The sequence below is a fragment of the Salmo salar genome, chromosome ssa26 (assembly GCF_905237065.1).
Source record: "Salmo salar chromosome ssa26, Ssal_v3.1, whole genome shotgun sequence".
In the NCBI taxonomy this organism is placed as follows: Eukaryota; Metazoa; Chordata; class Actinopteri; order Salmoniformes; family Salmonidae; genus Salmo; species Salmo salar.
The window spans coordinates 21,375,649-21,394,326 of record NC_059467.1 but is presented as its reverse complement, the minus strand read 5'-3'; the positions used below and the strand labels follow the sequence as shown (position 1 = coordinate 21,394,326).

General features: G+C 42.0%; 1 protein-coding gene across 2 annotated transcripts; it reads left to right on the top strand.

Moving 5' to 3' along the window:
- Positions 1-806: 806 nt before the first annotated feature.
- LOC106587422 (tumor necrosis factor receptor type 1-associated DEATH domain protein) lies at positions 807-18,230 on the top strand. 2 transcript variants are annotated; one of them, XM_014175798.2, is made up of 6 exons: positions 807-891; positions 15,450-15,543; positions 15,869-16,019; positions 16,406-16,686; positions 16,855-17,002; positions 17,449-18,230. In XM_014175798.2, exons 2-6 carry the CDS (start codon positions 15,523-15,525, stop codon positions 17,745-17,747), a joined length of 900 nt encoding a protein of 299 aa, XP_014031273.1. In that variant the 5' UTR covers positions 807-891; positions 15,450-15,522; the 3' UTR covers positions 17,748-18,230. The 2 variants fall into 2 exon arrangements, with proteins under 2 accessions (XP_014031273.1, XP_014031274.1); XM_014175799.2 differs by lacking the exon at positions 807-891 and adding an exon at positions 11,428-11,446.
- The last annotated feature ends 448 nt before the right edge of the window (positions 18,231-18,678 follow it).

Here is an 18,678-nt window from a genome sequence, read left to right as displayed (position 1 = left end):
GAATTTTCTTGGAAGGTGCTCTCTGATTAATAGTGAGGCCATTTCCTGTCATGCTTAGATAAGACCGACAGTTTACTGTCGGGCCTTGCTCACATCATTTTTGTTTTTTTTATGTGAATCCTTTCTATTCTGTTTACAGGCTCCATCTGGCCTGTTTTTGTCCCCAAGCAGTTGCCATAGTTTCAGTCTGTAACATAGGTATTTCCTTTGAAAGTGATATATTGAAGCAACATCAGTCAGGAAGTTAAAGCTTGGTCGCAAATGGACAATGACCTCGAGCATATTTCCACAGTTGTGGCAAAATGGCTTAATAAATGTGGCCTACCTTCTCTGAAATAATCACTTGTCTGACAATGTGGATGTGCACGTAAGGAACCCCCCATACATTCAAGTGATTACTTCGAGGAAGGAATATACATGTTTACAACATTTAAACCAGGCAAATGAATAACATCACCCACGGCCCTGGTTCCAAAAACATAAAATAACAGTAAATATATCTATATAGGCCAAAACAAAATAACCTGTTTCTTATTTGGTATGTTGCTTCTCAGTCAATTCATTTTGCCTTTAGTGTCATGTTCAGTGGGTACATGCAATTATATAATTTCAACATTGTCGACAGCTACACAGTTGCAAGCAAATGGCTACAGCAGTAAAGGATCAGTTCCGACAAATATTTCCTTCCAATCAAGCAACAAAAAACAGTCAACTACTTCCTTCCTGTAAAGATACGTGATTCTAACCAATAGGGAAGCGGCATGTTCTTTCTCACCAATCACAGTGCCTCAGGTTTCCCTGTAACCAATTGCCTGTCGGGAAATTATTACTGTATCTGTGTTTTCCTGTGGTCAGGTCGTGTTGCCGTCCTTACAACGTTTTTCTTTTAAGGTAAGTTAACAATACAATTATGATTTTACTTTAAACCCAAAACGAAATTATAGCCTATACAACAGTTAATGCCACAAATGACATTAAACAAATGCATAACAGTACGTCAATCATGAAAGAAAATGTATTCAAGTTGCTATGATTCCTTTCTATTGTTGATTAGGCTACTGTTTAGTAACAACTTCAATGTATGATTAAAACTTCACCAGTAGTTTTGTATTATTATTGAAGGTCAGTAGGCGGTGTTTGGTGCAGCTTAATTTACTATAAAGTAGGTCTACTTTTCTAATTTCCTAAAAGTCTGAACCGCACTGTGTCCAACGTGGTCTCAGAGCATTTCGTATTATTCTGTACGTAAACGCAAGACATTTCTTAATTTAGTATGACATGTTACATTTCGTATGGGAAGTATTAATTTGTGGATGTCCATCATCCATTTCGTATGATATGTTATAAATTACTGTTAATATGACATTACAAATTGCAATTTGTACCATATTGTAATGAAACAGGCAGGGCGCAGGTCTCGAACCCTCGACCTTCTAGCCCAAAAGCCAGCGCGCCATTGACTATGCCACAAAAGCATGCTCAAGCGGCAGAGTTGATATTCACGCTTATAAACCCAGGGTCGTTACACTACTCCCTCCTTTCAAAGAGCGCGTCCTCATGCTAGCTTGCGACTCTACGTCTTACAGGAACGCGCTCACCGGCCAAGCACATGTACTGTCGTGGATGCAAGGTTCGACCACTTCTGACACCAATGTAATGAAACAGGCAGGGCACAGGTCTCGAACCCTCGACCTTCTAGCCCGAAGTCCAGCGCGCTATCGACTGTGCCACAAAAGCATGCTCAAGCGGCAGAGTCGATAGACGGGCTTATAAACCCAGGGTCGTTACAATATGTTACAAATTGTGATTCATACAATATGTTCTGAATTTCCAAAACATATTATATGTTACACAATATTTATTTTATTGTGGCTAACGTTAGCTAGCTCTAGGGATAAGGTTGAAGTTAGGTTAAAGGGTTAGGGAAGAGTTATGTTAGGGGAAGGGTTCGCTAAAAGTGTTAAGGTTAGGGGAAGTTGCTAATTAGCTAAAATGCTAAAGTTGTCCGTGATGAGATTCGAACACATTCACATTATATTCCCACCCATCCACCCCTACCAACCACCCTCCTTTAGTTTTTTCCTGGTTGATGTTATTCATAGTGCATAAATGAAAAGGGAAAACAAAACACCAAAGTTTCAGCCTTAGGCCATTCTCAGTGTAAATATACCTTTAATTTATTTGGGAACCATGATGTTCTAATAAACGTCTTTATTTTGCATTCAATCCTCCGTTTTGGAATTATTCCTTTTTTCGACAGTGTGCGGGTCTCCATCTCTTTCACTATACCAAACGTAACATATCATATTGATTTGAGTGACCCAGATTTACATTTACTATGTTACGTCTAGTCTATGAGACCAGTCTGCTGTGTCATATTCTTGCCTCATAGCAGGAGAGAATGTAGTGAAATTCCTGTCATCATGTACATGTGACTCACGGGACTGGCGTTTTCACAGAACTGCATACCACACAGTGCTACCTGTCTTGTAGGCTCAGTAGTTTAAACCAATGATTTATATAAACCCTGGATTTCTGATGCTATGTGTTGGCCAATGAAAGACTTTGAAGCCATATTGGCACTCTTCAGAAAAGCAGTAGTTCCATAGTTATGAATAGAATTCTTCAGTATTTCATTTAAATCTTTCGAGGACAAATTTACATGTATTTAAGTATTTTGTTGCAGTGGGGACAGTGACATATTAGACACATAAAATTATACTTTTAAGGAAAATGTTTTTATATATTTTTATTTGTATGCTTAGCTCACATAATATGATTCAAAAGTATGCGTTAAGGTGTCTGTAATAGAATTAACGTGGCAAAAACAAAGAAATGCATTATAAAATATTCCAAAATATTTGTATCGTCAAAACAGCGCCCCCCCTGTCAGTCATCTAGTGTATATTTAAATCATTAGTCTAACCCGTCATAGAGCTCACCAGTTTGTAATAATAAACACCAAAAATAAGGTCTGAGGTAACACAGGCTTAAGAGATCTTATATATTTTGTTCTATATACTTATATGTACATATTCTCATTCACCCCTTTAGATTTGTGTGTATTAGGTAGTTGTTGGGGAATTGTTAGATTACTTGTTAGATCTGAGTGTATTAGGTAGTTGTTGGGGAATTGTTAGATTACTTGTTAGATCTGAGTGTATTAGGTAGTTGTTGGGGAATTGTTAGATATTACTTGTTAGATATTACTGCACTGTTGGAACTACAAGCACAAACATTTTGCTACACTCGCATTAACATCTGCTAACCATGTGCATGTGACCAATACAATTTGATTTGATTTATTCGTCAGTTAACATGACCTTTATGAATGTATTTGTTTATAATGTACATGATTCAAAATTCACAAAAAGAGAGATTTATCTCATAGAATAAAACTTATAAAATCTTCTAAGCCTGTGTTTACCACAGGCCTTATTTTCTGCGTTTATTGAAAAAACCCTACAAAAACTCAATTTTCTCGTAAGCTTTGCCCAATGAATCATTACTATTGCTCTCTATAGACTACAATATAAGTATTCACTACAAAAATGAAACCGACCAATTCAACTTGTTTGGCAGTCTATACCGTGTAGACTGATTCTCGTTTTCATCCTAATCTAAGGAATGGCATTCACTGAATTGACCCAATGTCCAGGGAATCCTTTGGTTGGCACTTGGCAGGATGATTTTAGTATTTGACGCTGCGGTGGTGGATGTTAAATGTTGCATTAATAAACTCTTGATGATGACATAATCCTCATACACTCTATGGTATTCTAGGCTACATCTGGTGAATTAATCCAGCACACTTTCAGTTTTAGTAATGTATGACACTACCGGTCTATGAATGTAATGATGGCTTATGATTACATGTAGGCCAGGGGTCCAGAATTACATTCAGCCGTGGACCGATTTTTCCTTGAGCGGGGGGCCGGAACATAGTTATAAATAATTTGTACACTGCAAATTGACAGCAAGAATCCCAAACATATAGTATTTGACAAAAACAGAATCATTTCAAACCTTGATTACATTGAGAAACGATCACATACCGTGCCTCCAGAGAGTATTCACACCCCTTGATTTATTCTACATTTTGTTGTATTACAGCATGAATTCAAAATGTATTAAATGTGTATTTTGTGTATTCAGCCCCTTTTGTTATGGCAAGCCTTAATAAGTTTAAGAGTAAAAATGTGCTTAACAAGTCACAGTATGGACTCACTCTGTGTGCAATAATAATTTAACATGATTTTTGAATGACTACCTCATCTCTGTACCTCACACATACGGTGCCTTGGGAAAGTATTCAGACCCCTTGACTTTTTCCACATTTTGTTACGTTACAGCCTTATTCTAAAATTGATGAAATATTATACTTTTTTCAGCAATCTACACACAATACCCCATAATGACAAAGTGAAAAGAGGTTTGTAGAAATTCTTTCAAATGTATTAAAAATAAAAAACTGAAATACCTTATTTACACAAGTATTCAGACCCTTTGCTATGAGACTCAAAATCAAGCTCAGGTGCATCCTGTTTCTACTGATCATCCTTGATGTTTCTACAACTTGATTAGAGTCCACCTGTGGTAAATTACAATGATTGGACATGATTTGGAAAGGCACACACCTGTGTGTATATAAGGTCCCACAGTTGACAGTGCATCTCAGAGCAAAAACCAAGCCATGAGGTCGAAGGAATTGTCCGTAGAGCTCAGAGACAGGATTGTGTCGAGGCACAGATCTGTGGAAGGGTACCAAAATATTTCTGCAGCATTGAAGGCCCCCAAGAACACAGTGGCCTCCATCGTTCTTAAACTGAGCAATCGGGGGAGAAGGGCCTTGATCTGGGAGGTGACCAAGAACCCGATTTGTCACTCTGACAGAGCTCCAGAGTTCCTCTATGGAGATGGGAGAACCTTCCAGAAGAACAACCATCTCTGCAGCACTCCACCAATCAGGCCCTTATGGTAGAGTGGCCAGACAGAAGCCACTCCTCAGTAAAAAGCACATGACAGCCCGCTTTGCCAAGAGGCATCTAAAGACTCGCAGACCATGAGAAAGAAGATTCTCTGGTTTGATGAAACCAAGATTGAACTATTTTGCCTGAATGACAAGCGTCACGTCTGGAGGAAACCTGGCACCATCCCTACAGTGAAGCATGGTTGTGGCACCATGCTGTGGGAATGTTTTTCAGTGGCAGGGACTGGGAGACTAGTCAGGATCGAGGCAAAGATGAAAGGAGCAAAGTATAGAGAGATCCTTGATGAAAACCTGCTCCAGAGAGCTCAGGACCTCAGACTGGGGGCGAAGGTTCACCATCTAACAGGACAACGACCCTAAGCACACAGCCAAGACAACGCAGGAGTGGCTTCGGGACAATAATATTTTAGAATAAGGTTGTAATGTAACAATGTGGAAAAAGTCAAGGGGTCTGAATACTTTCTGAAGGCACTGTACAATTATCTGTAAGGTCTCTCAGAATTTCAAACACTAATTCAACCACAAAGGCCAGGGAGGTTTTCCAATGCCTTGCAAAGAAGGGCATAGGTAAAAAGAAAAAATGCAGACATTGAATATCCCTTTGAGCATGGTGAAGTTATTAATTACACTTTGCATTGTGTATCAATACACCCAGTCACAACAAAGATACAGGTGTCCTTCCTAACTCAGTTGCCGTAGAGGAAGGAAACCGTTCAGGGATTTCACCATGAGGCCACAATGGTGACTTTCAAAGAGTTATACAGTTTAATTGCTGTGATAGGAGAAAACTGAGGATGGATCAACAACATTGTAGTTACTCCACAATATAAGCCTATATGGAAGAGTGAAAAGAAGGAAGCCTGTACAGAATAAAAAATATTCCAAAACATGCATATCACTCTACATATTTTCAAACATGATGATGGCTGCGTCATTATGGGTATGCTTGTCACCGGCCAGGACTAGGAAGTTTTTTAGGATAAAAAGAAACAGAATGGAGCTAAGCAAAGGCAAAATCTTAGAGGAAAACCTGGTTCAGTCTGCTTTCCAACAGACACTGGGAGGCGAATCTACCTTTCAGCAGGACAATAACCTAAAACACAAGGCCAAATATACACTGGAGTTGCTTACCAAGATGACATTGAATGTTCCTGAGTGGCCTAGTTACAGTTTTGACTTAAATCGGCTTGAAAATATATGGCAAGACTTGAAAATGTCTGACTAGCAGTGATCAACAACCAACTTGACAGACCTTGAAGAATAAAACAATTAAAAACTGTTAGACTTACCCAGAAAGACTCACAGCTGTAATTGCTGCCAAAGGTGATTCTAATGTATTGACTCAGGGGTGTGAATACTTATGTAAATATGATATTAATGTATTTCATTTTCAATAAATATACTAAAATGTCTTAAAAGATGTTTTCACTTTGTCATTATGGGGTATTGTGTGTAGATGGGTAAGACATCATTTAAAAAAAAATCATTTTTGAATTCAGGCTGTAACAAAACAAAATGTGAAATAAGTCAAGGGGTATGAATACTTTCTGAAGGCACTGTATGTGCCTCTATTTATGCGTGGGAATACTTGGGAACAGATTTCCTAAATTAAAATTACTTTGAGATGATTTCCTGGTGATTTTACAGTCTTTTATCTTCCCCAATAGGCGGCAATTTAAAAATATATATTTTTTGCTTTGCTCAGAACACTTGGGCCAAATAAAATCACCCGCAGGCCAAATTCTAAACCCTGAATTGTAGGCTAAGTTATGCACATGTTAGTTAGATTTGTATATGTATTCTTTTGGGCTCCCGAGTCGTCCAGGTTAGAGCTTGGCCGGGGTAGGCCGTCATTGTAAATAAGAATTTGTTATTTAATGACTTGCCTAGTTAAATAAAATACAAAATGAATAGTATAATATGAGGATATGGGCATAATCCAGCTCAGATACTATTTTCCCTTTATTTATCCCTCTCCCAGGTCAAGCACATCAAGCATTTACTTGACCCTAAACCAGACCCAAGTCACATTGAAAGAAGTCTAACCAGAGATAGGGGTTAGGTTGAGGTCAGGCATTAAGAGAGGGTGGACTGTGTGTGTGAGTGAGTAGGTTGGGGTAGTAGCAGTGGCATCATTAGGTCTGGGCTTCTGGGGCCTTAGCCCCGGATGTTTAGGATTCAGCCCCAAACATTGTTTTTCACATTTCAGTCTGATATAAGTTTCCATAAACACACATCACTACACATTTTTATTACAAAAATAAACAATACAATATACTGCGCTAGGCACTGCAAGAAGACCCTGGAGTGACGCAGTGCCTGCTGTGATTGATTGAGATTTCACAGCGCAGTGGACCGCTCATGTCCTTTGACCCCTCCCCCACCCTTACAGCACTGGTAGATGTCGATGTCATTACTCAGCAAAATGCCTGTCACTCAGTTAGAGTCTGGATATTCAGAACTTCTTTCAAAAGAGTGGCAGAAAAAGCGAGCAGGTGGAGAGGGCAGAACAGCCAGAAAGTCAAAGCAGCAGCAGCAGAGTTAACCACAGGTTTGTGCAGGGTTGGTGGTAGCTTACTAGCTAGTCTCCCTCAGCATAAGGGTTTGCTAATACTAATAAGCTAGCATTAGCACTCAGCATCCTTACGCTGTCAGTCAGAGTTATTTAACAGTATATTTAGTGAATGGGCAAGCTAAAAAAATGATATCAGGAAAAGTGTTTATTTCTAGTGAGTGTATTTGATGGGTTTCGTTTCTGTAGCTATCTTGGCTAGCTAGCCACTTCGTTAGCTACTGGCTGGCTAGCTAGCTAGCTGAGACAGAAGACATGAGAAAAAGATTTTCTGATTAAAGCATATGAGTGCGTTCGAGAGGATCACTTTTCTAAAGTTGGTGACCATCGTTGGTCACAGCCTTTCAAAGTGTGCTGCATTATGGGGTTAATAAAAAGTTTTCCAACTTGCGACTACATGTCTACTGCATGAACTTTACAAAAATTATTTGATCAAAGGTCATGACTGCAATTTTTTGCAGTTGCTCTTTATCAACTTCATCCTCCAGTCATCGCCTGCCTTGTGGGAGGATCTATTGTCAACCAATCATTAGGGTTTTTTTGTTTGACCACGCAAACTTGACCAAAGACACAACTGAAAAGGGAACCAACTTTGCCGCATTTCATGTATAGAGTGGATATGAATGTGATATTTGAGGCTCTCACTGATTGATTGTACAATGTAGGCCTACACACTATACATACTATACTATTTAAAAATATATACACTGCTCAAACACATCCTAGATCTGAATGAATGAAATAATCTTCTTAAATACTTTTTTCTTTACATAGTTGAATGTGCTGACAACAAAATCACACAAAAATAATCAATGGAAATCCAATTTATCAACCCATGGAGGTCTGGATTTGGAGTCACACTCAAAATTAAAGTGGAAAACCACACTACAGGCTGATCCAACTTTGATGTAATGTCCTTAAAACAAGTCAAAATGAGGCTCAGTAGTGTGTGTGGCCTCCACGTGCCTGTATGACCTCCCTACAATGCCTGGGCATGCTCCTGATGAGGTGACGGATGGTCTCCTGAGGGATCTCCTCCCAGACCTGGACTAAAGCATCCGCCAACTCCTGGACAGTCTGTGGTGTAACGTGGCGTTGGTGGATGGAGCGAGACATGATGTCCCAGATGTGCTCAATTGGATTCAGGTCTGGGGAACGGGCGGGCCAGTCCATAGCATCAATGCCTTCCTCTTGCAGGAACTGCTGACACACTCCAGCCACATGAGGTCTAGCATTTTCTTGCATTAGGAGGAACCCAGGGCCAACCGCACCAGCATATGGTCTCACAAGGGGTCTGAGGATCTCATCTCGGTACCTAATGGCAGTCAGGCTACCTCTGGCGAGCACATGGAGGGCTGTGTGGCCCCCCAAAGAAATGCCACCCCACACCATGACTGACCCACCGCCAAACCGGTCATGCTGGAGGATGTTGCAGGCAGCAGAACGTTCTCCACGGCGTCTCCAGACTCTGTCACGTCTGTCACATGTGCTCAGTGTGAACCTGCTTTCATCTGTGAAGAGCACAGGGCGCCAGTGGCGAATTTGCCAATCTTGGTGTTCTCTGGCAAATGCCAAACGTCCTGCACGGTGTTGGGCTGTAAGCACAACCCCCACCTGTGGACGTCGGGCCCTCATACCACCCTCATGGAGTCTGTTTCTGACCGTTTGAGCAGACACATGCACATTTGTGGCCTGCTGGAGGTCATTTTGCAGGGCTCTGGCAGTGCTCCTCCTGCTCCTCCTTGCACAAAGGCGGAGGTAGCGGTCCTGCTGCTGGGTTGTTGCCCTCCTACGGCCTCCTCCACATCTCCTGATGTACTGGCCTGTCTCCTGGTAGTGCCTCCATGCTCTGGACACTACGCTGACAGACACAGCAAACCTTCTTGCCACAGCTCGCATTGATGTGCCATCCTGGATGAGCTGCACTACATGAGCCACTTGTGTGGGTTGTAGACTGTCTCATGCTACCACTAGAGTGAAAGCACTGCCAGCATTAAAAGTGACCAAAACATCAGCCAGGAAGCATAGGAACTGAGAAGTGGTCTGTGGTCACCACCTGCAGAACCACTCCTTTATTGGGGGTGTCTTGCTAATTGCCTATAATTTCCACCTGTTGTCTATTCCATTTGCACAACAGCATGTGAAATTTATTGTCAATCAGTGTTGCTTCCTAAGTGGACAGTTTGATTTCACAGAAGTGTGATTGACTTGGAGTTACATTGTGTTGTTTAAGTGTTCCCTTTATTTTTTTGAGCAGTGTATATATTTCACCGTTATTAACTAGGTAGGCCAGTTGAGAACAAGTTCTCATTTACAACTGCGACCTGGCCAAGATAAAGCAAAGCAGTGCGATACAAACAACACAGAGTTACACATGGGATAAACAAACGTACAGTCAATAACACAATAGAAAAATCTATATACAGTGTGTGCAAATGTCGTAAGATTAGGGAGGTAAGGCAATAAATAGGCCATAGTGGCGAAATAGTTACAATTTAACATTAACACTGGAGTGATAGATGAGCATCAGATGAATGTGCAAGTAAAGATACTGGGGTGCGAAGGAGCAACAACAAAAAAATAACAATATGGGGATGAGATTGTTGGGTGTGCTATTTACAGATGGGCTGTGTACAGGTGCAATGATCGGTAAGCTGCTCTGACAGCTGATGCTTAAAGTTAGTGAGGGAGATATAAGACTCCAGCTTCAGTGATTTTTGCAATTCGTTCCAGTCACTGGCAGCAGAGAACTGTAAGGAAAGGCAACCAAAGGAGTAGTTGGCTTTGGGGATGACCAATGAAATATACCTGCTGGAGCGCGTGCTACGGGTGAGTGCTGCTATGGTGACCAGTGAGCTGAGATAAGGCGGGGCTTTACCTAGCAAAGACTTATAGATGACCTGGAGCCAGTGGGTTTGGCGACGAATATGAAGCGAGGGCCAGCCAACGAGAGCATACAGGTCGCAGTTGTGGGTAGTATATGGGGCTTTGGTGACAAAACGGGTGGCACTGTGATAGACTACATCCAATTTGCTGAGTAGAGTGTTGGAGGCTAATTTGTAAATGACATCGCCAAAGTCAAGGATCAGTAGGATAGTCAGTTTTACGAGGGTATGTTTGGCAGCATGAGTGAAGGATGCTTTGTTGCGAAATAGGAAGCCGGTTCTAGATTTAATTTTGGATTGGAGATGCTTAATGCGGGTCTGGAAGGAGAGTTTACAGTCTAACCAGACACCTAGGTATTTGTAGTTGTCCACATATTCTAAGTCAGAACCGTCCAGAATAGTGATGCTAGACGGGCGGGCGGGTGGGCAGGTGCGGGCAGCAATCGGTTGAAGAGCATGCACTTAGTTTTACTAGCATTTAAGAGCAGTTGGAGGCCACAGAAGGAGAGTTGTATGGCATTGAAGCTTGTCTGGAGGTTTGTTAACACAGTGTCCAATGAAGGGCCAGAAGTATACAGAATGGTGTCGTCTGCGTACAGGTGGATCAGAGAATCACCAGCAGCAAGAGCGACATCACTGATGTATACAGAGAAAAGAGTCGGCCCCGAGAATTGAACCCTGTGGCACACCCATAGAGACTGCTAGAGGTCCGGACAACAGGCCCTCCGATTTGACACACTGAACTCTATCTGAAAAGTTGTTGGTGAGCCAGGCGAGACAGTCATTTGAGAAACCAAGGCTGTTGAGTCTGCCGATAAGAATGCGGTGATTGACAGAGTCGAAAGCCTTGGCCACGTCGATGAATGCGGCTGCACAGTATTATCTTTTATTGATGGCGGTTATGATATCGTTTAGGACCTTGAGCGTGGCTGAGGTTCACCCATGACCAGCTCGGAAACCAGATTGCATAGCGGAGAAGCTACGGTGGGATTCGAAATGGTCAGTGATCTTTTTGTTAACTTGGCTTTCGAAGACTTTAGAAAGGGCAGGATATATATAGGTCTGTAACTGTTTGGGTCTAGAGTGTCTCCCCCTTTGAAGAGGGGGGTGACCGCGGCAGCTTTCCAATCTTTAGGGATCTCAGACGATACGAAAGAGAGGTTGAACAGGCTAGTAATAGGGGTTGCAACAATTACGGCCGATAATTTTAGAAAGAGAGGGTCCAGATTGTCTAGCCCAGCTGATTTGTAGGGGTCCAGATTTTGCAGCTCTTTCAGAACATCAGCTGTCTGGATTTGGGTGAAGGAGAAGTGGGGGAGGCTTGGGCAAGTTGCTGTGGGGGGTGCTGAGCTGTTGACCGGGGTAAGGGTAGCCAGGTGGAAAGCATGGCCAGCCGTAGAAAAATGCTTATTGAAATTTTCGATTTTCGTAGATTTATCGGTGGTGACAGTGTTTCCTAGCCTCAGTGCAGTGGGCAGCTGGGAGGAGGTGCTCTTATTCTTCATGGACTTTACAGTGTCCCAGAACTTTTTGGAGTTTGTGCTACAGGATGCAAATTTATGTTTGAAAAAGCTAGCCTTTGCTTTCCTAACTGCCTGTTCCTAACTATACATACTATACATGCTATAGTATACACACTATACATACTACACACAGTATACATACTATACTATATGCACTATACATACTATACATACTATACTATACATACTATACTGTACACACTATACATATACTATACCTTACTCACTTTACATACTATACTATACATACTATATTATACATACTATACACACTATATATATACTATACACACTATACATACTATACTATACACACTATATGATTTCAGTTTGTGAGTTTGTAATATGGGGGTTGGAGCCATGTTTATTTTGACATTATAAAGAAAAACTTTTATTAACAATGGCAACACTGCCATGTTGATCTGAGGCTTGCGGTTGGAAAACCACATTAGTGTCCCATTTTCGGCTGTTGCAGATGCACATCCCCCCAACTTCACTCCTCGACTTTAGTCTACAGTCATTTGCTTTAGCCTTACAACTGAAACGCGCCCCATATCTTCTGAAAGTGACAGTGCCTCCCTGTGAACTGAAGCTGAACTTTACTACAACATTATATTTAATCTTGTTTAAGATAAGCAATGATGAGGTGATAGAACTGACAAAATGAAATGAATCATAGAAGTCTTATAACCTATTCCATTCTACAAGTAAAAATGCTTGGCTCATGTCTGTTACTTCCATATAGGCTATGTAACTATTTGTAAAAAAAAAAACATTAAATTGTGGAAATTATTTAATTGAGCTTTTATTTTTATTAGTCTTTTTATTCACTTAGCTACTTACCTTTTCTATTGTTGTTGCATTGTCGACAGGTTAACCTGCAAGTCAGCATTTAATTGCACTGAGTACTCCATGTATACCATGTGTATACAGTGCTTGCAAAACTATTCACCCCCTTGGCGTTTTTCCTATTTTGTTGCATTACAACCTGTAATTTAAATGGATTTTTATTTGGATTTCATTTACATTAGCTGGTAGAACTGACTTAAATTATTCATAGAGGTTTTACAACTTCTACAGGTCAATATTTTTGGCTCATGTCTCTTTATAGTCATATAGCCTAGGGCAGGGATGGGCAACTCCAGTCCTCGGAGGCCTGATTGGTGTAAAACTTTTGCCTCGGCAAAAAAAACTGACTCCAATAATCAACTAATCATGATCTTCAGTTTAGAATGTAATTAGTTTAATCAGCTGTGTTTGCCTGGGATGGGGTGGGACTGGAGTTGCCCATCCCTGGCATAGGGGCTATGTAGTTTCTTACCTGTCATGTTTGGAGTTGTGTTGTGCTGTTATGTGGACACTTGAATTTTTATTTACAGTTGCCCGGTCATAACTTTAAACTAACTTTAAATAGCAACTGCCCCTAAAAATATATGAGTCGGAAACATTTATTCTACTGTCAAAATGAACTACAAAGTGTAAATAGGATAATTTTGGTCATAAAGTCAGTCTTGTCCAAAACTGAGTTTTGTGAGACTTGTGGTTGTGACTGCATCACAACGTAAATGAAGGTTGGGTTTGTTTCAATCCTGCCCACAGCTGGCAGGACACAAGTAAAAATCAATTCGGAGTGCAGCTGCATGCGACCCGATCATAATGCCTGTGGTAAATTCAATTTGACTTTGGATATCCCTATGGGGCTCTGTAAATTACACAATGTACATGGGACAATATGTTAAAATTCCAATAGCTCCAAATTTCAATGACTTAAAAACCTCAAACCAACTATAAATTCTAGTATTTCAAATACAAATGTTAAAAGCATTCCATGAGAAAACTAGAAGGTCTTGTTTTAGATTTTAAGCATGAAAATATTCTCTCATTTACGTTGTGTAATTTATTTACTGTCCATAACTAGCCCTGGAGATAGGCTATCCAAAGTCAGGTCACACACCAACCGGCTGAAGCTAATTGGCAATATAATTTGGCTAATTCTTCTTGCCTGTGAACATACACACGATACACCCACATCAAACCACACCCCAAAAGCAACTCACATTTGAATTCAGTCATGGCCGCTAGCATTTCTTATTGAACCAAATCTAAAACAAGGCCAAATCAGGAAGTGCAGTCGCCCTTCAAAACGAACTAATGACATGCTGCACCTTGCTACCTTTTAGATAGGAGGAGGAGGACAGATGAGAACGGCAGGCCAGTGGAGCAATTAGAACAGCAGCAGCCAGTGGCAAATGGTAGGGAAGAGGATGATTTAGGTGACCTGGGCACAGGTCCAAAACAAGTTAAGCTACCCCAGTATCCCCTTGACCGTTTTGGATTGCAAAACTAAAGAAACACACCAAACAAGACACAGAGACAGCAACATAAATGTAGATGGTGCAGCGAGACACCAGACAAGACACAGAGACAGCAACAGAAGAATAGGATATGATGAAGAGAGACACCAGAAGAACAGAACAGGCCATAACAGAAGAGGATAGACAAGGGAGATGGTAACAAACAAGACACAGACAGCAACAGGCAAGACACATAGAAAGTAACAGAAGAGGGCAGGTGGATTGAGCACACAATAGACTGTATCACTTCAAGCTGCTCTAAAGAATCTAATTTGTTTTATTTATTTGCACAAATTATAAGAAGTGAAATTCAGACAGTGAAAAAATTAAACATGGCTTATAAAGAATTTGCAGGTAAGGTGAAAAGTCATGTGAAATTACTATTAAAATAATTATTTACTTTAACACTTTTTACAACCAGTACAGGATGAGAGAGGAGGGTAGACAAAATACAGCAACATAGAATACTAAGAGACAGCAACAGACGACACATAGAAAGTGATGGAGAGAGCTAGAGGAGGGGTGAGCACACAGTAGACTATCATTTAAAGCTTCCCTATGGATTCTAATTACTGTGTGTGTGTAGATAGAAAGGCTGTTTGGGTACTGTGGGACTTTAGTCAGTTTTGTCTTAGTGGTTTTTGGCAATACACTGTAGATGTATGTGTTCCAGAGTAGAGAGACCCTGTGGCAGGTGGGAAGGTGCAAGTTACCAGAAAAATATATATTCTCTCAACATTCTAATCTCTCAATATTAATCTCAAAGTGCACCAAATTAATGCATTTAGCTGTTGAAATTCCTTCGATTTTTGCTGGGGGATAATGCCCCTCTACCCCCCTACTGGCTTTGGGCTAAGCCCCTAATGTCTTCAAATCCTAGAAACGCCCCTGGGTAGTAAAGGGACATAAAATAGTAAATTAATGTAATAACATATAGGGGATAAGATAGGGTAAGATAAGAATAGTGGAGTGAGATAATATATAGTGAGAGAGAGGTTGCATTGTATTGTGACTGCATCTGGATCCTGACTCTTTTTAATACCAGGATGGATTTGATTGATGTGTCTTGGCCTTTGAACTCAGACTGTTGATTGCCTGAGTAATATATCTGTTCTATCTCTGCAGGAAGGAAGAGGCTTGAAGGGAACACAGAAGAAACTTGTGACAGCTGAGGTCAGATGACGGGAATGCCCAAACAATGGACATAATGGATGAAAAGGTACTGTATGTTTAGTTGAGAGAGGCAGGAGAGAGGAGGTGTGATGTGTATGAGAGGGAAAAGGGGAACGAGGCCGGGACAGAGACAGTTCCCATTAACTATTTATAGGACAACATGCATGTCTGTTTCTGTTAGTGCGCATGCGTGTGATAATGTCAAGTGGGGAGTCTGTGTGTACTGTGTACTGTGTACTGTGTATGTAAGAATGTAAGTACAAGCTCCTGTGCTGTACAAAATTCAGCATAATGTCTGAATAGTAGCATACAGAGCAGAGACATTATGAACTTTAATCTTATATGGGATGTTGTTCCATATGATATTTTAGAAAATGGTGGCACTGAGTGTGGAGGTTGGCCCGTGGACAGGATGTGTGGTTCTCTTCCTGCGCTCCTGTCCCGCAGTGAACCTGCTCTCTCTCTACAAAGACCAGCAGGGCAAGTTCAGCGTCTTCAAAGTCCTCAAGCTGACACTCACAGGTGAGCCACATCAGGCCATCCGGTCTCCAGCTAGCGTAGGGAGCATGCTGAGCATTGGGTGAGGCAGATGTATTATTGATAGAAAGAAAGGCTTAGCTTGGTGGTCATGGGGAGTGAAAAAGGGCTAGTGTTGCAGTGTGACCTGCTTATCTCCTGAGGGGATGAATATAGTTAAAAGCTTATGAAAAACTGCTGTCAGATAAACGCTGGGAGATCTTTTAGGAAGTCATAACACGGTTGAGCTCAGAGCTCTGCCTGGACCAGAGTAGTGGAGGCAGACAGTCAGGTTATATTTATTTTATGGTCACAGTGAAAAATATTACAATTGTGCCAGTGATTCGCTATGGTTACCTCTAACCTTTGACCTTACCTGGCCTGTGTCCCAGACTCAGCTGGTGGGCTGGAGGGGTACGAGATCCTGAAGCTGCACGATGCAGATCCTCTGCTGGGTGTGGAGGTGAAGTTTGTGGATGTGGCGGCGTGCCGCAGGTTCCTGCAGAGCTATGGCTCCGGTGCCGTACAACAGTTTCTCTCCCAGCACACCTGCCGCCTCCTCCACGTCCCACAGGAGCTTGCCTTGGAAACCCAGCTCAAAGCCGGGACGCACACTTTGGACTTTTGTCTGGACGACCTGGAACTCTGTCTGCAGCACATCCACCAGTCACAGGTAATATACTATATACCAGTTAGAATCCATATATAGTGGTGTTGTTACTGGTAATATATGATAAACAGATCACAAGTAATAATTCACCAATCTATACCTGACAGGTGCTCTGCTGTGCCTTATGACTCACTATGAGGTGTTCTAAATGTTGATGTCACTTCCTGTCAGCCGGAGCGCCTACGGGATGATGAGATTGCTGAGCTGGACCAGCAGCTGCAGAGCCAGGCCTTGGGTCACATCCCCCAGCCACCCACCCTCACACAGGAAGAGCCCCCCGTGCCCAGCAACTGTTTCCTGTTCCAGAAGAGGGTGTTTGGTGAGTTGGCTCTGGCTTCCATGGCTGCTTCTTATCATCAGTGGGGGTTCAGCAGGGAGCTGTCCCCAGGGTCCTCTACATTCATACACTGGGATAGAACAGTGTTTCTCACCTCTCGGTCAGTAAACCACCACTGTTCTATGGAAGGATATTGACCTGTGCCTCAAATAGTTTGATGACACTTTTAGTCGGCTCAAGTGCTGGTTTTAATCTAAGTGGTCCTTTGAGGAAGAGGACCATTATAGCTTGCCCAATCTCTGGTATAGAGGACACTCATTATGGGTCATCTACTACACCCGGGACGGCAGGGTAGCCTAGAGGTAAGAGAGGAGGGCCAGTACCTGGAAGGTTGCTGTTGTATTTTACTTACTTACACCACGTCTTACATATAGATTCTGGATGCATGTCTCTAACAGCCCCTCCCACTCTGTCTCCTGACCTATCAGAGGACCGCATGCTGGCGGCGGGGGACCTGCAGCGGTTCTCCAACGGCGTTGGGCGGGACTGGAGGAAAGTGGGGCGGGCTTTGGGCAAGAACTGCCGTGCTCTGAAGGGGCCGGCCATAGACAACCTGGCCTACGAGTATGAGAGGGAGGGGCTGTACGAGCAGGCCTATCAGCTGCTGAGCCGCTTCATCCAGGCGGAGGGGAGGGCGGCACGACTGGGCCGGCTGGTCAGAGCACTGGAAGACAGCAAACTCACCAGCCTGGCTGAGAACATTTTGGACATCCAGCCCCGGGAGTGACACTGTCTGTCACACTGTCTGGGGATGTGTGTTGGTCTGTGTGTGTGCATCTGTGTCTGTGTGAAAGAGTGGTAACGTGTGGGTGGCATTGTTTGTGTGAGCGCAAACGTGTGTGCACTAACTTACCTAGGTGCTTCCTGTGTCAGTTCTGTGTGAGCTTCGTGTCTGTGAGCTTGATTGTATGTTTTTTTTTATTTGAGTAAAAATGTCTTGTGTTACAAAACCAATAGTTCTCATAATTGCTATGTCACGTCATTGTTGTCTCTGGTTGGAGAGCAAACTGAAATCACTGCGGGCCTTTTCTTCTTCCGCTTTAAACCCAACCCCCTTTCTCCACCACAGACTGGACCATTGATGTATTCGATCATTCTACCAATAAACATTAGTTATTACAAAAACTAGATTGATATTGAACAATTTGCAATGGGATTGTGGAATATTTGTTCCGAATTCCAAATAAAGTGTTGGATTTATAAAAACGAATTGCCCATTGCTTCCATTCACGTTGAGAGTTGTATTTCACTTCCACTTCCAAGATCCTGATAAAATGTTTTACTATGGATTACTACGTAGAATCTTTAGGAAACCCTTTGATCCTGCTTTCTGAAATACCCTACAGTCTACGGAAATATCACCCAGGTAAAAAATTTGTGTCAACTTTGGGAAATGGGCAGTGTCTAATCCATGTACACACACACATAGTAAATGTTTTACGATCCTTGTGGATCCTTGTGGAGACCTAAAATGTATTTCCATTCAAAATCCTATTTTCCCTAACCCCTAAACCTAAATTCTAACCCTAATTCTAACCTTAAACCTGACCCCTACGTTCAAAACAGCCTTTGTCCTCATGGGGACCTGGGAGATATTCCCACAAGGGAGAATTTTCCTTGTTTTGCTATCCTTGTGGGGACTTTTGGGGATTTCCGGT